This window comes from Chinchilla lanigera, unplaced genomic scaffold (assembly GCF_000276665.1).
Source record: "Chinchilla lanigera isolate Chin_1 unplaced genomic scaffold, ChiLan1.0 scaffold00055, whole genome shotgun sequence".
NCBI classification, from domain to species: Eukaryota; Metazoa; Chordata; class Mammalia; order Rodentia; family Chinchillidae; genus Chinchilla; species Chinchilla lanigera.
Window position 1 is genome coordinate 15,113,927 of NW_004955456.1, and position 20,211 is coordinate 15,134,137.

At 58.2% G+C, this 20,211-nt stretch overlaps 1 protein-coding gene across 9 annotated transcripts in view; it reads left to right on the forward strand.

Moving 5' to 3' along the window:
• Positions 1–598: 598 nt before the first annotated feature.
• Rasa4b (RAS p21 protein activator 4B) overlaps positions 599–20,211 on the forward strand; it is a 28,969-nt gene continuing 9,356 nt past the window's right edge. For 4 of the 9 annotated variants that reach the window (XR_001236354.1, XR_001236353.1, XM_013520630.1 and 1 more), the window contains exons 1-17: positions 600–761; positions 5,516–5,572; positions 6,824–6,937; positions 7,322–7,383; positions 8,269–8,398; positions 10,448–10,529; positions 11,298–11,444; positions 11,639–11,730; positions 13,536–13,653; positions 13,854–14,004; positions 14,340–14,404; positions 14,689–14,801; positions 15,016–15,208; positions 15,358–15,495; positions 16,203–16,347; positions 16,595–16,764; positions 18,478–18,615. Coding sequence is in view for 7 of the 9 variants with exons in the window: in XM_013520630.1 (XP_013376084.1) it covers positions 697–761; positions 5,516–5,572; positions 6,824–6,937; positions 7,322–7,383; positions 8,269–8,398; positions 10,448–10,529; positions 11,298–11,444; positions 11,639–11,730; positions 13,536–13,653; positions 13,854–14,004; positions 14,340–14,404; positions 14,689–14,801; positions 15,016–15,208; positions 15,358–15,495; positions 16,203–16,347; positions 16,595–16,764; positions 18,478–18,615 (1,980 nt within the window). In the remaining 2 variants the exon portion in view is untranslated. The other 5 variants (XM_005396826.2, XM_005396825.2, XM_013520631.1 and 2 more) reach the window with 4 other exon arrangements.

A 20,211-nucleotide genomic window follows, 5' to 3' on the forward strand; every position in this document is an offset into this window, starting at 1 on the left:
CCGATCGCTCCTTCTTTTGTGACTCACGCCTACGCAGGGCTGCCCGTGCAGATTGGGTGACTAGCGCAATCTTGGCGCTGTGGGTGTGTGCTTCTTGTTTTTTCGTGACTGGGGATTGAACCCAGAGCCTCCGGACTGAGCCACATCTCCAGCCTCTTTTTTGATTTTGTGACAAGGCCTCACTAAGTCACAAAATTGCCCAGGCTGGGCTCGAATTTGGGATCCTCCTACCTCTGGCTCCCGGAGTGCTGGGATTATAGGTGTGCGCCCACCTGCCTCCTTTTGCACGCCCCCCGGCCTGTGTGTCAGTCAGGCCGCCCCCGCGGCGCGCCCGGATCTTGCACTCTGATCACGCGTGGCGCCTGCCAAGCCGCTACGGATTCCCCGGCCCCACCGCCCCCGCTGGCGCGCCCAGAGCCCTCTGGGGGTAGGCGCCTCCGCGCAGCCCCCACCCCGCCCTGGCCCAGGCAGCCAATGAGCGCCGCGGTGCAGGCCGGCCCCGCCCCACGCGGGGAGCCCCTGCCGCTGATTGGCGCTCCCCCGAGCAGGGTTCCCCCCTCCCGCACGTGGGGCGGGGGCGGGGGAATGGAGTGCAAGCGATTCCCCGCCCCCGCGCTCCTGTCCTGTCCGCTCTGCCTGCAGCCTGTCGCCAGTCGCCGGGACCCAGCCGTCCTGTTCCCGCGTCGCGGAGCCGTGATGGCCAAGCGCAGCTCGCTGTCCATCCGCATCGTGGAGGGGAAGAACCTGCCCGCCAAGGACATGTGAGCGCGCCGGGGGTGGGCGCCCCAACTTTCCAAGGAAGAGCCCTGCCCCTCTCGACGCCTGACCTTTCCGGGGTCCCCACGGCCCCCACAAGGACAGCAGAGGCGAATGGCAGGGAAAATGGGGACAGTGAGATTTGCTGCAGACACGACGAGGGAGAGGGATTCCGGACCTGCGGGGGGCTCAGCGCCCCGCTGCTTGCGAGAGAAAGGGGCTTGGCTAGGGCAGGGCCTGGCGCGGGTGACACCGCAGGGAGCAGGCCGTGAGTGCTCTGGAAGGGGCGGGGTCCCCCTAGAGTCGGGGGTCGCTCAGTGGCTGCAAGCCCAGCTGTCCGAAGTGTGCATCTGAAACTGCTGGGGCCAGGGGGCTGTCCCGGGACTTCCTGCCATGCACCTGGCAGGGCAGGGCTGGCGGGGCATGGGTGAGGTCGGAGGCCAGGCCAGGGCACCTGCGGGGTGGGGGCGTGGGCCGCACCGCGACTGTGCCCTCTCTACCTGCACCCTGGCTTCAGTCCCCACGTCCATCCCTCACCCACATCGCACCATTCCTGTGTGTGTGTGTGTTTTCTGGGTTTTGAACTCAGGGCCTTTACACTGGGCTATGTACCCAGCCCTCACCTCCCGTTTTTAGCGAGGGAGTACCGGGAATTGAACTCAGGACCTTGAGCTTGCCAGGCAAGCACCGTGCCACCTAGCTACATCCCCAGCCCCCTTCTCCCTTTTTAATTTTGAGGCAGGACCTCTGTTAGTTGCCCAAGTTGGGCCCAAACTTGTGATCTTACTGCCTCAGCCCCCCAGCGTGCTGGGCTCACACATGTGTGCCACCGCATCTGGCTTACCTTCCCATTTTACAGATGGGAAAACCGAAGCTCAGAGGCCTGCAGTATTCTTTTTGAGGGACCAGAGCAAGGGCTTGTGTCTGGAGCACCTAACACGCCCTGACATCTTCAGGGCTTCCCTGGTCCCTGGCAGGGTTGGGGGAGCTTTTAGGGAAGGGTCCATGGTCCACCCCACCTTCTCAGGAGGTCTGTGCCTGACCTGCCCAACCCCAGGCTCCCCATCTTGGCTCGGCCTCTTCCTTCCTCATGTGCAGCCTTAGGCAGCTCCTTGCTGGTGAAGCCCGTTTCCCCTCCTGTGAACTGAGGGTAGTGCCTGACATCTCCCTAGGGAGCAGTAGGAAGCGAAGAGTTCTGGGGACACTCGCTGCCCTAGGGAGTCACAAGGTCCAAAGTCTGTCAGGCTGTATCCTTCCCGGCTGTGGAGCGCCAAGCGGGCTGCCAGGAGGCAGAGAAGTGGCTGCCAGGTGGGGGGAGCCGGGAGCGGGCCAGGGCATCTCTCCCACGCACGCACTGCTCACGCTCGGTGGCCCCGGTGAGCTTCCCGGCACGCTCTGCGCCGGGAGTGGTTCCAGTTCAAGGCCCCCTGGGCCTGCCGAGGCCGAGCTCAGCGGTTGCCATGGCAATGGCGCGGGAGGGGCCGGGCCATTTCCAGGTGGGTTTCCCGGACCTGAGAAGGGGGCTGGAGCTGGGAAGGAGTTCTTCTGGATGAGAAGGCAGAGGAGCTGGGGGAGGGTCTTAGCCCTCAGGCCCGGGCTGTAACCACTCTCCACCCCACCCCACTCCACCCGGTGCTCTGTAACTAGGTCATTTTGGCCTCCTCTGGCTGGGAGGAGCAGCCCCTCCGTCTGTCGCCTCCCTCCCAGCCCGCAGCAGCTGGCTCTGCTGCTTGGCTCCAGGGCGCAGAAGCTATTGGGCCAGTCCTATCTGGGATGCCAGGAACCTTGTTTCTTATCCCCTGGGCAAGGAGCCTCCATCCCCAGGGAAGAGCCAGCTAGTGTCCCTGGTCCTCCTCAACTCCCCTGCCTTCCCTGTGGTGACAACTGCAGCTCTACCAATCCCCACCCCCACTTAAGCCACTTCCTAAGCTCCATCTCTCACACTTTGCCAGCTCCCTTCACAGCCCTGCTTTGTTGCCCTCCAGAAAACTCCTGCACATCCTTCAAGACCCTTCTCAGACTCTTTGCTTTTCCTGGTGCCCTTGGGCAGATCCCAGGCTCCCATCCTTGCCCTGCAGCCTTGGTGGTGAGGGGGCAGAGGTGTAGCATTTGAGCCTTCAGGGATTGGGCCACATCAGTTAGGGACCTGTTAGAGACCTGGCTATAGTGGGGGAGAACAGGTGTAAGGGCCTTCACATTTTGGGTTCGACTTAGATCTCCCATTTGCAGATGGGCCTGCCTGCTGTGTGCAAGCTTGCTTTGGGGCCCCTTAGGACTCAGCCTCCCGCTCAGCTTGGTGCAGGGTCTTGGGGAGGTCTCATCTTGTCTCTGAGGCAGGCGTGGAGAGGAGCCTGCCTCACTGAGCGCCGCCTGGCCCAGGCCTGTCTGCTGAGCTGCGTCAGGGACAGGAAGTTCACTACTTCTCCTATTGGCCGGTCTTGACTGAGTTCTGAGCAACAAGCACTCCCTACCCAGATGTCACCTGCTACGTCCACGCCAGGGCTTTCACTCCTCTTTAAGGCTCAGAGCACAGCTGCACCGTCAGCAGCAGCAGCCTCTGATGCCCCCGCCAGGCCCCTGTCTCCAGTCCCTGTACACGGGTCAGCTGGGCAGGAGCTGAGTCCCACGGTGACCAGTGACCCAAGGGCTCCCACGCCCAGGGCTATTTCAGGGTTTGCCCTCTCCTTCCTTTTAGACCCGGCCAAGGCCCTAAATATAGAGGCCGGACCGGGCCAGTGGCCACCGGCTATGTATTTATTTGTTTCAGTATCTGGGTTGAACCCAGGGCCTCCTAACTGAGCTACATCCCCAGCCTTTTTCATTTTTTTTGGTTTGTTTTGAAACATGCACTTGTTAGTTGCTGAACTGCCCCGGCTGAGCTGGACCTTTGTACCCTCCTGAGTGATGGGACTGCAGGTGTGTGCAGGTGTGTGCTCATCACACTCGCTCAGCCCTCTCTTGACACTGTCCCCTCCCACCCCTGCTGTCCTGCAGCCTGGGTGCTGTTCATTCACAGAGTGGGAGCTTAGCGGGGGCAGTGCTGCACTGGCCGGGAGGACCTGGGATTCCCTGTCCCAGCACTGTAGGCCAGGAGGCCCCAGCAGGGCAGAAGGGATGCCCTGGTGGGGCACAGCCAGAGAGAAGCCCCTGTTGCCTCAGCTGGCGCTGAGCGCTTCCCTGCTTCCCCTGAGCTCCTTGTACAAATGCATGATTGCCTGCTGGGCCCTGCAGCCCAGCCCAGCCCAGCTCGTGGGGCGCACAGAGGCCCGAGCCCTCCTGGCTTTGGCTTTGGCCTGGGGGGCCCAAGTAGGGTGTTCCCAGGAGGCTCCCCGGAGGAGGGGCCTTTCAGTCATAGCTGTGTAGTTGGGGGATGTTATAGGCAGGGCTCACATTCACTGAGCTTCCCTCTCGTGACATCTGAGGGACCCAAGGCAGCTGGGCTCACAGTTCCCCCTTTATAGAAGCCAAATCAGCTTTGGGAGACATTTCCTGTCCTGGTCAGGAGGCCTTTGGGTGGTGGCACCCTGTGGCATCCACGCTTGGAAGAGCCCTCTAAAGGAAATTGGGAAGTAGAGCTGGAATTCCCCAGCCTTCCACATGTAAATGCACTTTGTCTTTATGGCTGTCAGTTGGCTGGAGGGACACTTCTAGAAACACTCACCCCCCACCCTGGTCCTGGCTGGAGCCCCTCCGTCCCCCAGAGTCCTACCATCCCAGGTAGTGGACGGAGCAGACTGGGGCTTTCTTCACCAGAGCTGGACAGCAGATTACTGGATGCCTTCGTTTATTTCTCCATTCGTTCATTCACTCACTCAGGAAGCACTTAGGGGACCCTGTCTTGTGTCAAACCCCGTGCTAGGCCCTTTGGGACCCAGAAATGGTCTCTACCCTCAAGTAGGTGGGGAAGGCAGCTGCTGACAGCCTCACACTTCAGTCCGTATCCTGGGGTGGGGAGAAACAGGGGCATGGGATGGGGAAGGAGCCCTTACCTCCAGCCTCAGGGAGTGGGGGTTTTAATCTTTTTTTTTTTTTTTTTTTTTTAACCTTACTAGGTATTGAGTTCACAGCCTTCACACTGAGCTATCTCTGTAGTCCTTTTTTTATTTTTATTTTGAGACAGGGTTTTGCTAAACTGATGACTCACCCAGGCTGGGCTGGAATTTGTGACCCTCCTGTCTCAGCCTCCCAGCATGCTGGGATTTGAGTCTGAGTTTTTTCAATTCTTTATATGTTCTAGATAGACGTCCTTTGAGGTACGATTGGCTAAAATTTTTTCCCACTCTGTGGGCTGTCCTTTCACTGTGTTGGTGATTTCTTTTTGTTGTTGTTGTGATTTCTTTTGATATGAAAAAACTTTTTAATAAGATGAGATCCCAGTTGTTGATTCTTTGAAGTATTTCTCCGGGGAATGTTCTTAAAGGAGGATTCAGGGATGGCAGAGGCAAAGGTTTGGAGGGGAGCATAAGAGTCTAGACCTTGGGGGTCAGTGTAGGGGTACTCAGAGATGCTGGGGCTGCTGCTGGGACTCAGTCTTAGGGTGAGGCAGGGTGGGGTGGGAGTGGGCAGGAAAGAAGAGCAGTGAGTGGCACCCATGCCTGCACCCCTGCCCATGGGTGGGGAGCCCCTGCCTTCCCCTCCTTGGCCCCCTCCTGCAGAGGATGGGGTCCATATTCCAGCCTGAGGTGCCTTGAGCCCGTCACTGTCTTCTGGGGTCCTGGGACCTCCTACCAGCCCCGCCCCTTGCCTGTGTGTCTTGCAGCACCGGAAGCAGCGACCCGTACTGTATCGTCAAGGTGGACGGTGAGCCCATCCTCAGGTAGGAGCCCAGCCGGGGCTGAGGCCTCCTCCGCTCACCCAGCCGCCAGCCGTTCCCCGAGGAGCTGGCCGGTGACCCTGTGTTTCCTGACGCACCAGCTAGGAGGTGACAGGACCCGGCCTGGGGTGGGGGTGCAGCTGGGTGACGGAGCGCTTGCCCAGTGTGTGCGAGGACCTGGATTCTGTCCCCTGCCTGGGGAATGAGAGACCGGCCTGTAACACTGGCTAATTACTGGCCTTAATGCCCGTCCAGGGATTAGCTACCGCCTGCTAGGCACCTGGCCAGAGGCTTCTCACCTGCCTCGGTTCATCTCTGCAGCCCTTACACCCCCGAGAGAGACAGATGACAGTATTAGTCACCGCAGCTGCCATGTATGGGGTGCTGGCTCCTCTGCGCCGGTGCTGATCCCTCGCTAGCCCATTCCATTCATTACAGTGAGCTAGCTGCACGCGTTGTCACTAAACTCCACTGACAGGAGACTGAGGCTCAGAGTGAGTAACTCTCCGAGGTCACACACTCAAGTAGTGGCAAAGTCAGCACTCAAGTCCTTTCTCACCCATCCAGTGCTTGCTTGGACCCCTCTCCCTGGGGGAGTCCTACAGTGATTATCTCTTCCGGCTGTGCGACCCTTCACAGCACGTGGGAACGGGGCGTGGTGGCTCTGACTGGCCCAATACAGACAGGAAAACTGAGGCTCCAAGGCCCATGTGACCTGCTGAAGTAGCAGGGGTGACAGCAGCCCCCGGGCCTTCACCTGGGGCCTTCCTGGCTTTGGCTCCCCCACCCTCGTGTCGTACTGAGTCCCACGTGTTCAGGTCTGATCTTGGAGGCTTTTTTTTTTTTTTTTTCCTTTTTGAGACAGGGTCTCCCTATGCAGTTCAGGCTGGCCTTGAGCTCACTTTGTAGCCCAGGCTGGACTTGAACTTGCACAGATCCTCCTACCTCAGCCTCCCGAGTGCTGGGATTACAGGCGTGCACCACCACGCCCGGCTGATCTTGGAGGTTTGACCAGAGCTGGGTGAAGCTGGGGGGGGTCAGCTGCCCTGCCTTGTGACCTGAGGCCAGCTCCTCCCAAAAGTGGCCTCAGTTTCCCCAACCATAACATGGCCTGTGCCCCATCTATCCCGGGCAGAGAGGAAGAGCAGGGACTGATGGCTGATGGCTAGTGGTGGGATCTAGGGTGAGGAAAAGCACCCACACCAGTCGTTGCTGGGGGTGGCCGGAGCAAGTGCTGAGGGTCCCCTCCTGCAGGACGGCCACTGTATGGAAGACCCTGTGCCCCTTCTGGGGCGAGGAGTATCAAGTGCACTTGCCACCCACCTTCCATGCTGTGGCCTTCTACGTCATGGATGAGGATGCGCTCAGGTGGGTGTGTGGCCCAGGGGTGGCCGCCTCTGCCCGCCAGCCTTCTCCCCTAATGGGTTGGTGGTTCCTGGGAGGGCTGGAGTGTGTCATTGTGTGTGTGTGCATCTGTGGTACACACGTCACAGCACACATTCGTGTGCATGCAAATAGGCACAGGTGTTTGTGGAAGTGTTAGCCATGAACTGGGCCCGCAGAGGCTGTGAGCTTGGCATGTGTGTGGGCACAAGTGCTGGTCTAAATGCAGAGCCATCCTGTGGCCATAACTGTCACCATCCAGGGCCTGCACCAGCATTAGGGGTGGAGCTGCTCTGCATCCCGGCAGGGGGCCCGGAGCTTTGTGGGAGGGGGTGCTGGGAGCCCCTCTGACTCTATCTCTGCCCCTAGCCGGGATGACGTTATCGGCAAGGTCTGCCTCACGAGAGACACGCTGGCCTCACTCCCCAAGGGTAAGATCCTCAGGAGGGAGCCCACAGCTTCCTGCTCGCCCCCTCCCATCCCCCGGAGCTCCCTCCTGTCCCCAAGCCCAGGAAGAGCCACCTCTGGGCTTCAGGATGAGCACCTCCCTGGGGGGAAGAGGGGCTGCTAATGGGGGATGTGAGGGTCCCGCAGATGGAGGAGGGGCCTCGTGTATGCCACCCCTGAGGTGGAGGGGGCCCTCCCCGTCAGGGCCTGTCAGGTGCTTGTCTGTCCTGGACCGAGGGGCTGGCGGTGCTGGTCAAGCTGGCGAGCCCCCTGGATGCTTCCTGGAGCGCACATCTTGCCTTGCTGTGACCTTGGGCAGGTCTTTGCCTTGTCTGGGCTCTGCCGTGGAGCCTCAGGGACCCTCTTACTGGCTCTCTGAGCCCCCCTGCTCCTGTCTGTGAGGCTGGGCCCGGTGTGGGGCTCTGTAGGTTCTGCTGATTCACCGAGCCCTTGGCCCGTGTTAGGCCGCAGCCCTCTTCTGCCCTGCCTCTGGGGCCCAGACGCCCCGATGATGCTGATCCTTCGGGCTCTCTGGAACCTTCCCCATCTGTGCATCAGGCTCTGCTCCCAGCAGCCCTGGGAGAGCTGCTGTCCTTCTGTTTTAAAGCAGGGAAGCTGAGGGCAGAGAGCACAGCCCCATGATGAGTCAGGGTCAGGGCATAAAATACAGCATGGCAGGATCATGGGGGACAGGCCCGGGCCTCCTGATTTGGATTCTAATCCCTGCTGCTCAGCTTCGGAGCTGCAGTTTCCCCAGCAGTAGCAGCCCCTCACTCACAAGTGCTCGGGAGGGTTCCTGAGGTGGTGGAGGCTGAGGGTAGGGGATGTGCAGGGGACCGGCCAGGCCCCGCTGAGCCACGGCGCCGCAGGTTTCACCGGCTGGGCCCACCTGACGGAGGTGGACCGGGATGAGGAGGTGCAAGGCGAGATCCATCTGCGGCTGGAGGTGCTGCCAGGGACCCCGGGCTGCCGGCTGCGCTGCTTTGTCCTGGAGGCCAGGTGAGGTGGAAACGGGGGAGCTTCCCCCACCGCTGGGTCCTGAGGCCTCTTCCCACCAAGAGAGGGTCTGGAAAGTGAGTGTGGTCGTGCTGTCTGGAGGCTGAGGCAGGAGGATCCCAAGTTCAAGCCCAACCTGGGCAACTTAGTGACACCCTGTCTCAAAATAAAATATAAAAAGAGCTGTCAAAAAAAAAAAAAAAAAAAAAAGGATTAGGGATGTAGCTTGATTTGAAGGCCCTGGATTCAACTCTGCTCGCTGGCACTCTCTCTCTGTCTCTCTCTCTGTCTCTCTCTGTGTCTCTCTCTCTCTCTCTCTCTCTCACACACACACACATACACACATACATGGCCTGAAGAGCTTGTCCTGACTCAGGCCAGGCATGTTGCACAGGGGACCTCTGTTCAGAGATGATGTGGCTTTGGGGAGGGGATGATGTTTCGATGGTGGAGCTTCGGGTACCACAGAGCAAGGGGCAGAGGGCGAAGGGGACCCTGAACTGTGAGTACAGCTCCATTGCCTTGCCTTGGGCTAACCCCATTGTAAGCTTGGCCCTGGGGTTCTTGTGTGTACGGATCCTTAGTGGGGTGCAGGGTAAAAAGAATTGCTGAAAATCTTCAGCCGGGGCTAGGGATTCTCCCCAGGAGGTCAGTGGCTTCCACGGCTCTGTGGGCCTGAGTCACCTGTGACAGGCCCAGGCCCAGGATACTTTTAGCTGCAGGCCCCACTCCTGTCTGCGTCTGGTGTGAGTCACGCGTTCCCTGTGGGAGGCGCCTTCCCTGCTGGCTCCAGACCTCCTCCCTGGACCCCTTGCCCAGCCAGCATCCCGGGAACTAGTGTCCCTCACCCTGCTGTGGTCACCCTGTCTGGGAGGGAGGAAGACGTCTCTCCTGCAAATTCAGGGTGTGAGTCAGGTGATGGATGCCTTGGGCTTCCGGTCGTGTCGTGTGTCGTCCCCTCCACCCCACCGTGGGGGAAACCGCGTGGCTCTGGCAAAGGGAAGTCCACCCCTGTGCTCAGCCTCGCCTGGCACCAGAGCGTCTGGGGCGTGGGTGTGCACACGTGTGGCCGCTGCTGGGCCCCAACCCCTCCGCTGCTTTCCCCCAGGTGCTCGAGTGCCGTCCCCCGCGCTCACCACCAGCCAGGGCCTCCTCGCGCTGCCCTCCCCTCAGGGCTGGTGGGCACACCATGGCTGGCCTAGCCTCCCCTGAGCAGCACTGGCCTCTCTTCAGGGCGAGGGGAAGGGGGACTCGTTTTGTATCATCCTCAGCCCTGAGCCCTGCTGGGCCTTGCTACAGCTAAGAAACTTCCTTCGCTGCAGAAGAACAAGAACCATTTTCTCCTGACCATTCCTGGCCCACCTGCTCCAGGCCAAGCCTTGGAGTTCTGATAGTTGTTGGTTTCGTTGGTGTGTGTGTGTGTAGGTCTGAGGATGGGCCTCAGCATCCTGTGTGCTAGGGGAGCACTGTATCGCTGAGCTGCAGTCTCAGCCCCTTAGACAGTTTTAAGCAGGGAAAAGAAAAAGCCAGCTTGGTGGTGCAAATCTGTAATCCCAGCACTCAAGGAGGCTGAAGCAGGAGGATCACACGTCCTAGCCCAGACTGAGCAGCTGAGTGATTTAGTGCAACCCTGTCTCAAAAAAGGGCTGGATATAGCTCCGTGTATAAGGGTCTGGCTTTGATCCCCAGTGTGGGTGGGAGGTGGGGAAGAAGGGCAGATGAGCAGCTTAGAAGGTAAAGTATGGAAAAGGAAGTGGGCTGTGCTGTTCTTCCTCAGAGGGCCTGAAGCAGGGGCTGCTGGGAGCAGACTTGGGCTTGGTAAAGTTCTACCTGTGCAGAGCAGGAGGAGGGTGGACAGGGCCGCGGGTCACCCGCCCCACACAGGACGCTTCTGGGCCGGCCTTTCTGGGAGCCGGTTACCTCACCAGACCTCAGCGGCGGGGTGGAGGGGTGGGGTGGGGTGGGGTGTCATCTTTTCCATTGCACTGATGAGGAAGCTGCCAGGGGCCCAGGTGACAAATGGGTAACGTGCTGTCCCCATCCTGCCACCAGGGACCTCGCTCCGAAGGACCGGAATGGTGCGTCGGATCCCTTTGTCCGAGTGCGGTACAACGGCCGGACACAGGAGACCTCGGTGAGAGGCTGGTGGGCCGGGGCGGGGCACGAGGACCAGGGACCCCCGCCCGGCCCCGCCCCGTCCTAGCTGCTCGCTTCCTCACCACCTCCTCCTCCCCGGCGAGGTCAGGGTTCAGGTTGGAACCACAGCCTCCCGGGGAAGACCTGCTGGCTCCTCTTCCCTAGCCAGGCTGGAGCGGGCAGGGAGAGGTGCAGACAGCTGGAGGGGGTGTAACCCCCAAAGTCCAACAGCTTCCCCCTGTCTATTCTGTCACCTCTGGAAACAACCTGGGTGGTCAGCAGGGTTGCAGGCAGGGTCAAGATTAAGGTTCTCAGGGCTGGGGATTTAGCTCAGCGGCAAAAGCGCCTGCCTGGCAAGCGCAAGGTTGTGAGTTCAGTTCCCGGTGCCGGAGAAAAACAAAAACAAACAAACAAAAAAAGATTAAGGTTCTCAGTGGAGTTGCTGATTTGTTTTGTGGCCTCAGGCAAGTGTGTCCCCCACTCTGAGCCTCATGTTCCCCACCTAAAGCTGGGCCGGGTGGCATACACCTGTAATCCCAGCACTTGAGAGGCTGAGGCAGAAGGATCGCCGTGAGTTCAAGGCCAGTCTGGGCTACATAGTGAGTTCAAGTTTGGCTTGAACTACATTGTGAAACCCTGTCTCAAAAAATAAAGACTGCCCCTTTGTGAAATGGGTGAACTCTTGGCAGAGCCGGGGGAGGTCTTTCAGGGGCTCTACCCTTAGCTGGCCCAGGGAGCCTGGTGAAGAGAACCCTACTCCCATCAGCTGCTCTCTGGCCAGGTGGTAAAGAAGTCCTGCTACCCACGCTGGAACGAGACGTTTGAGTTTGAACTGGAGGAGGGGGCCACGGACGTGCTATGCGTGGAGGCCTGGGACTGGGACCTGGTCAGCCGAAATGACTTCTTGGGCAAAGTAAGCAACACCCCACCCCCACCAGCCCGCACCTGCCCCAGCTGGCGTCCTCAGGAAGCCAGGGGCTCCCAGGATCAGCAGCTGTCTCACCTGTGCTCAGGGACCCTTGGAAAGAAGGTGCCCTTCTACCTTAAGAGCTCAGTAGACCATGCAAGGAGGAGACTTGAACACCCCCCTCCTCTGCCCACCCGCAGGTGGTGGTCAGTGTCCAGAGGGTGCGTGCAGCCCAGCAGGAGGAAGGGTGGTTCCGGCTGCAGCCTGACCAGTCCAAGAGCCAGCGGGCTGAGTGAGTGTGTAGCTTGATGGTGGTGCTGGGGGGTGGAGAGGGTGAGGCTTGAAAGCTGGCAGGGGCAGGGGCAGGGGCAGAGTCAGGGGTCAAGCATGGAGCGCTCTATTTCCTGCAGCCCTCGCCTTTCCCACAGTCCCACTCTGTCAGCCTTGTCCCCTGAGCTCCAGGACCACGCTGGTTTGCTTCCTACCTTCAGGCAGGTTGTACAAGCACCCAGGCACTTTCCGGGAAGGACTCTCCTGCAGACCTCAGCACTGGGGCTTCTGTCCCCAGGGTCAGTGTCTCTGATCACAGCTCTGACCACCTTCCCCAGGATTCCTTAGGAACAGGGCTGCCAGGTGAAGGATAGGACACCCAACTAAAATGGAATTTCAAGCCAAGTGTGGTGGTATGGACCTGTAATCCCAGCTACTCTGGAAGCTGAGGCAGGAGGCTTACGAGTTTGAGGCCAGCCTGTGCAATGTAGCTAGCAAGACCCTGTCTCAAAATTTTAAAAAAGAGCCGGGCGTGGTGGCGCACGCCTGTAATCCCAGCGCTCAGGAGGCTGAGACAGGAGGATCATTTCGCGTTCGAGCCAGCCTGGGCTACAAAGTGAGCTCAAGTTCAGCCTGAACTGCATAGCGAGACCTTGTCTCAAAAAGACAAAAAAAAAAAAAAAATTTTTTTTTAAAAGGATTGAGGGTGTAGCTTAGTGACAGCATTTGCCAAGCATGGGTGGAAGCTGTGTGTTCAATCCCCAGGACTGTGAAACAAAAGGAAGCAAAAACCCCTTAATTTCAGATAGATACTTTCTCGGTATAAGAATGGTCCTGCAATATTTGAGACACACTGAAAACATTGGCCTGCTTGTGTGTCCCCTTAGATAGTTTGGTTTTGGCTCCGTGCAGAAGGCCCCAGGCCCCCATTGCACCCTTAAGGACAGGGACAGGTGGCAGGGGGTGTGTTCAGCAGGAGGTAGCTCTGAACAGGGCCCAGGGCCACCTTGATGGCTTGCACGGCGCACAGAGTGTGTGCCAGGCAGTGCCTTTGCTGAGCTGTGGGGCTCTGTGGAGGGCAGCAGGGGCTGTGGGGAATGGTAGCTTTGGGTGCCCTCACCCAGAGGGTTAGGTCTGCTGTGGCAGACTGCATAACCTCCCTGAGCTTCAGTTTCCCTGGCAGGTTTTTCATCCCTTTATTTGTTTCTTTCATTCCCGTCCCTCCCTCTCTCTTTTTTCTTTCTTTTCCTTTCAGTACCCAGTCTCTCCCACTCCCTCTATTTTTTAATCTTGAGACAGGGTCTCACTAAGTTGCTAAGTTGCCCAGGCTAGGCTTGGACTTGAGATCCTCCTGTCTCAGCCTCCTCAGGTTCTGGGGTTACAGGTGTGTACCACCATGCCCTGGAAACTGCGTCCTGGCGAAAGGGTACACAGGAAGTGTTATCTGGGAGCTTATTTTTTGCAGTCTGAGAATGGAACCCAGGGCTGCATCCATCCTAGGCAAGCACTCTACCACTGAGCTACACCCACCTTTGCCCCATCCGGGTGTTTACAGATCCGGGGTCAAGGAGCCTGGCATGCCAACTTGGGGTCCACAGGATTCTGGAGGCAGCAAGGAGCCAGGCCTTGAAAATAGATGGAGTTTCCATGAACCCTGAGGCAGAAGGGCCTTCCAAATAGAGAAAATAGCAGAGCAGGGCAGCTGGAGGGCGGGAGCAGAGATGCTTAGACTCTGGCTGGAGGTGCAAAGACCCAGGACAGTGAGAGGGGGCTCAGCCCAGGGTGGCCTGGGTCCCTGGTGGAGAGGTCACAGGCTGCCCGTTCCAGGGGCAACCTGGGCTCCTTGCAGCTGGAGGTTCGGCTGCGGGACGAGACGGTGCTGTCCTCTGGCTGCTACCAGCCCCTAGTGCAGCTGCTGTGCCAGGAGGTGAAGCTGGGCACCCAGGTACGGGGGCAGCGGGGGGCAGGTGGGAGGGAGTGGGGCCGGTGGACCTGCCCTCCCTGCCCGTCTGAACCCATCCTGGAGAGTAGCAGACTGAGTTCTAGGCCTCGTAAGGCGCTGGCCTGGCGCAGGGCCCACCCGCTTCCTGTGGTACTCCATAGTCCTCCACTAGGGGCTGCATCTCTCCCTACCGCCCCCTGCAGGGCCCAGGGCAGCTGATCGCAGTCATCGAGGAGACCACCAGCACCGAGTGCCGACAGGAGGTGGCCACCAACCTGCTCAAGCTCTTCCTGGGGCAGGGGCTGGCCAAGGAATTTCTGGATCTGCTCTTTCAGCTGGAGCTGGGTCGCACCAGTGAGGCGGGGAGCTGTCCCAGGCAGGGGGAGGGGGCCTCCTTAGCGCTTGATGGTGCCCCTGCTATCGAGGTGGGCAAGGGTGGGCACAGAGAAGGGGCAGAGGTGGGATGGGAGGAGGTGCAACCATGCCCTTTAGTATTTGATTTTTTTGTGGTACTGGGGGGATTGAACTCAGGGCCGTGTGCATGCTAAGCAAGCACTCTACCACTGAGCTACGTCCCCAGCCCGTGGATGCCCTTTATGTACCGGCAGGCCACTTAGAGCCCCTGGGTCCACTGTCCTGCGTCCCCCAGAGCCTCGCCCACTCCCTGCTGACTGCCTCTCTGCTTGTAGATGAGGCCAACACCCTGTTCCGGAGCAACTCTCTCGCCTCAAAGTCCATGGAGTCTTTTCTGAAGGTGAAGTGCGTGGTAGATGTCATCCCTCCCTTACAGATAAGGACACTGAGATGCAGAGAGGCCCCTTCTGTCGCAGTGTCCAGGGCCTTTAAAGGCCAAGGACTTCATTCAGTATGGAGAAGCAGTTTGTTGAGGCGCCTAGTTGTGTACCTGGCCCTGTCCCGGGGGGACACTGCAGGCAGATGGTGCGCGGGGTGGCCGGGGTGGCCGGGGAGGCCGGCTGCTGGGAGGGCATGCTCAGGGGAGGTGGGAGACTGACTAGTACGGCTCGCGGTGGCCCCCAGGTGGCGGGGATGCGGTATCTGCACGGCGTCCTGGGCCCCATTATTGACAGGGTGTTCGAGGAGAAGAAGTACGTGGAGCTGGACCCCAGCAAAGTGGAAGTTAAGGATGTAGGGTGAGGCCGGTGGGAGAGCAGGTCGATCTGCAAGCATGTGGTTATGGCTTTCTGCCTGGGTTGACCTGTCGTTGCTTTGCCCACCTGCGCGTTGTCTGTGTCCGTGTCTCGGCTAATACCTTTCAGCGTCTGCGTCCCCTGGAGCTCCTATCCGCCGCGACGTATGTGTGGGCGCTGACCGCGCGCCTCTGTCCCTCCGCCCCGGCTCGCGCAGGTGCTCCGGGCTGCATCGTCAGCAAAGCGAGGCCGAGGTGCTGGAGCAGAGCGCGCAGACGCTGCGGGCTCACCTGGGGGCGCTCATGAGCGCTCTCTGCCGCTCGGTTCGCGCATGCCCCGCTGTCGTCCGTGCCACCTTTCGCCAGTTGTTCAAGCGCGTGCGGGAGCGCTTCCCTGATGCCCAGCATGAGGTGCGCCCTCTGCCGACGGGGTCGGGGCAGAGGGGAGAGCAAAGGATCCCAAACGCGAGTCGGGGCCGTGGTCATTCAGAAGGGCGGGGAGGGGGCTGACAGGAGCCCACGCCCGGAGGATTCCAGCCCCTGTTTCCACTCCCCTCCAGAATGTGCCATTCATTGCCGTCACCAGCTTCCTGTGCCTGCGCTTCTTCTCTCCCGCCATCATGGCACCTAAACTCTTCCACCTGCGCGAGCGCCACGCAGACGCCCGCACCAGCCGCACTCTACTCCTTCTGGCCAAGGTGCGGACGTGCCGACCGGGGTTGGATGGCAGGCTGCTTATTGCCTAGGGGGCTGGGCAGGACTGCTGTGACCCCAGCTGGCTTCGGAAGGCCTTGCCTGGAATTGCACTTTACAGTTTCCAAGGCTTTCTCCCGGTCGCCTCCACTGAGCCCGTCTCAGAGATAAGGGAGCAGGCTCCGGAGGAGACGGAGGTAACCGTAGGCCTGTCTGGTGAATCCTGGCCCTCCAACCTGGGTCTCTGGACTCTTCAGGCTGCACCTCGCCGCCCAGCACTGGAATGGGGTCCCCAACATTATGGTATTAAACCTGGAGAGGAGCTGAGCGGTGTGCACAGCTGTAATCCCAGCACTCTGGTAGGCTGAGGCAGGAGGATCACAAGCCTGGGCAATTTACTGAGACACTGTCACAAAATAAAATATTAAGGGGCTGATGATGCAGCTCAGTGCAAAGGTTGTAGGTTCAATTCTCAGTACGTAAGACAAACCAAAAACTTGTAGAGGAAGGCCAATAGTTTGTGTCCAAATGGCCTCAGTGGGCACAGCGCTTGCCTGACGAGTGCAAAGTCCTGAGTTCGAGTCCCAGTACCCTCCCCAAGCAAACCAAATGGCCTCAGTGATCAGATCCCATTAAAGGCCTCTGTGCCATGATCCATTCATTCCTGATCCCCCGTGAACCAAAGCCTGGTCCTTTTGGCTGTCACCCGCAGGCGGTCCAGAATGTGGCCAACATGGACACACCGGTTTCCAGGGCGAAAGAGGCCTGGATGGAGCCGCTACAGCCCACCGTGCGGCAGGGCGTGGCCCAGCTGAAGGACTTTATCACCAAGCTCGTGGACATCGGGGAGAAGGAGGGTGAGCGCATGCCTGCGCAACCCCACCCCATTGCCTCTTCGCTGGGTTTGCTTTTGCCCCCAGCTTCTGGCTTCACCTCAATCTGGGGTTCCCTCGGACTTGGCCTGTGGCTCCGCCCATCGCTGCCGGTGTCACTCACAGCCCCACCCGCCGCCGCCCGGCCCATGTTTGCTCCGCCCCGCGGCCCCACCCCTGGGTCCTAGCCTTGCTCTCCGCTCTCGTCCTGCCCTCCCGCCTGGGCCCGCAGAGCTGGACCTGCAGCGGAGCCTGAGCTTGCAGGCGCCCCTGGTGAAGGAGGGGCCGCTCTTCATCCACAGGACCAAGGGCAAAGGCCCCCTTGCGTCCTCCTCCTTCAAGAAGTTCCACTTTTCCCTCACCACTGATGCCCTCAGCTTCGCCAAGACGCCCAGCTCCAAGGTGGGTCAGGAGGGAGGCTGGCCGCTGGGGTGTCAGATGAGTGTACGTAGGAAAAGTGTTTCCCGTAAACGTGGGAAGGGCCCCACTTTCTGCATTGCTGACCCTGAGATGAGATGGTCTCAGCCGAGGCCTGACACGTCGTGCCAGGTAGACAGATGGGATTACTGGAGCCGCTGTGTCCCCTAGGCAGCTCCCTTTTGAGCTTTGTCCCCCCCCCAAAAAAAAAGGGCTGGGGACCCCTTTCTGGGCTACCTGGACCCCGGGCATCCAGGCCCTGGGGGCACTGTGCGGGATGCTCAGCCCGCCTGAGCAGGTGAGTGGTATAGGGGGAGGTGAAAGAGCTTGTCAGTCCCTGGTCCCGAGGAGCCAGCCTAGGGGTCCCCCGATGAGGGGCACAGCTTCCTCGCGCGGGAGACTCCTAGGCTGCTCTTACATGTCCTGTGCTCCAGGACTGAGAGATTTTGCCACACGGGTGTTGTTTAATTCCGGCCCCCAGTTGACCATCATTGGTCTGCGACAGCCAGTCAGACAGCTTGACCAGAATACTTGGGGCATTGTGACGTCCGCCCTGAGCTGGCCTTCCCTTAGATGGGCCCTTGCTGCCACCAGGGGAAGCGCACCTCCCCAGACTGCTGGTGTGAATTCCCACTCGAAGAGATGCGGTCACATGGCAGGTCTGGTTCTCCCCACAGTGCCGCTGCCTCTGGTTGGGAGCCCCAGGGTACTTGGTGGCTCAGAAGCCTTGGAGTTTTGTGGCATGCATGGTGCAGGAGTGAACAAGGACCCGGACAGTGGCTGGGCTGGGGAGGGCGGCCAGAGTGAGGAGGAAGCCTGGGGCGACCATGGAAGGCTTCCTGGAGGAGGCAGGAGTGTAGAATCACCAAATGCTAGTGCTGGAAGGGATTGCAAAGGTCATCTTGTCTGGGTCACTTAATCACCTTACCAAGATTCCCAGAAGTCTGTACACCTCTGATGACGGGGCACTCACTATCACAAATACAGCTTATTCTGTCTGTAGCTCTGTTAGAAAATTGTTTATGTCCAGCATGATAGTGCCTGCCTGTAATCCCAACACTTGGGAGGCTGAAGCAGGAGGATTGTTGAGTTTGAGGCCACCCTGAACTACAAGGGGAGACCTTGTCTCAAAAAAAACCAAAAAAACAAAAAAAACCAAGGTAAGGGGCTTGGGTTGAAGCTCAGTAGGAGAGTTCTTGCCGGATACATTGGGTGTATTGGAGGCCCTGGGTTTGACCCCCAGCTCTGCAAAAAAAATGGAGAAGGTGGCAAGAGGGCACGGATTTGGCTTTGGCAAGTTGGGGGCCCTGTAGGGAGGTGGGTGTTTAGATCCACACCATCTCCCTGTTTCAGTCGTGTTTCCTTCCATTCAGCAATGCCTGGGAAAGCCTGGGAACGCACAGGCCACTTGGAAGCTTGATCAGTGTACAGGCATAGGCCAGGTCCCTACAGGCAGGGCTTGGAGCCCTGGGGAGTAGGCCCATCGTCTTTTGCTGTTCTGAAGCTCGGGCCTTCTAGGCTGGCTGCACCCCTCCCAGGCCCTGGGCTCTTGGTCACCATCTGTCAGGGCTGTGTCCTGGCTGAGGTCGCTGTGCTCCAGGTCCCCAGCCAAGCCTGGTGCTGCCACAGAAGGGGAGGCTGAGGCCCAAAGTCAGGAAGTGGAGCTACCCTGAGCCACCCCTTCCCTGCTCACCCCAGAAGAGCGCCCTCATCAAGCTGGCCAACATCCGCGCCGCTGAAAAGGTGGAGGAGAAGAGCTTCGGCAGCTCACACGTTATGCAAGTCATCTACACCGATGACATGGGCCGGCCTCAGACTGCCTACCTGCAGTGCAAGGTGGGGGGGCACCTGGGGGAGGAGCGGGTCTCCCATCCCTGTGCTCTGTGGGTGGGTGGGTGGGGGTAGTCTTTGGCATAAATGCACACATCCCTGTGATTTGGAGTTCCCATGTTGCACATTTTTGGGAAATTGTACTTCCAAATACCTGAGCCAGTATGTTTCTGTGTGGACTGACATGTAATGATCACACATTTATGCTCCTGTGGGGCTCTGGTACATGTTCCCATGCCTTGTTCATCTCTTCATTACTGTTCTCACTCATTCATTCATTTAAGAGTATCTATTGAGGAGCTGGGCCAGGTGGCACAGACCTGTAATCCCAACACTCTGGGAAGCAGAAGCAGGAGGGCTCACGAGTTTGAGCCCACCTGGGCAACTTGGTGGTTTAACAGGAGCCTGTCTCAAAGTAAAAATAAATAAAAAAGGGCTGGGGATGTAGCTTCAGTATAAAGGCCCTTGGTTCCATCCTCAGTACTTGGCCGGGGGATATAGCTCAGTGGCCTAAGAGCCTGCCTGGCAAGCACAAGGCCTTGAGTTCGATTTCTGGTACCAAAAAAACCCAGTACTGAAAAGCAAAAAAATTTGAGGGTTACAGATATAGTTCCGTAGCAGAGAATGTGTTAAGCATGTTATGTCCCATCACCCCAAAACATGTACATGCACACAAATACACATGTTCCTCATTTAACAGCCTGCCTGTTGAATGACTGTTCAGACTTAGGACTGAGACATGCTGTTCAGATTGATGACCTGTCTTTTTTTTGTACAGTTCTGTGCATCTCTATAGAGAATGTTCTTTTTTGTACCTTGTTTTTACAGTACTGTAATTTTTGCTGACTGCACTGTTCAGTACTGTAATTTTATGTTGTTATACATTACAGTATTGCGTGTAAGAGATAAGCAAACAAAAGCAAAGTCAAGTCGGAGTTTCCTTTGACCATATCTTCGTTTTTTATTTTGGGTTTTTTTGGTACCCATAATTGAACTCAGGACCTTGTGCTTGCAAGGCAGGCGCTTGTGCCGCTGAGCTATATCCCTGGCCCATGTCTTTGTTCTGAATATTGTAACGTATATACTATATACAATTCCTCATTTAGGTCTGCATTTATCGGTCCTCACTCAGTGACCTCATTGCAGGAACAGAACTCAGTTTTAATTTTTTATTTTATTTTTTGTCTTTTTGAGATCCATCATCCTTTGCTATACAGTTCAGGCTGGCCTTGAGCACTTTGTAGCCCAGGCTGGTCTCAAACTCATTAGCGATCCTCTTGCTTCAGCCTCCCAGGTGCTAGGAACTCAGTTTTTTTTTTTTTTTTTGGTTTTTCTCCGGTACCGGGAACTGAACTCACGACCTTGTGCTTGCCAGGCAGGCGCTTTTGCCGCTGAGCTAAATCCCCAGCCCCTGGAACTCAGTTTTTAAACAAGGAACGTATGTGGTGTGTATATACAGAGTACACATCAGGAAAAAAAAACATATAAATATTTTAATACTAAATTTATTGAGGCATCATTAGATTAAAACGTGTCACCTTTGGCCTTTGCAATTACAAGAGGTGCTCACAGTGGTGGCCGTTAGCTTCCAGACATTTATTA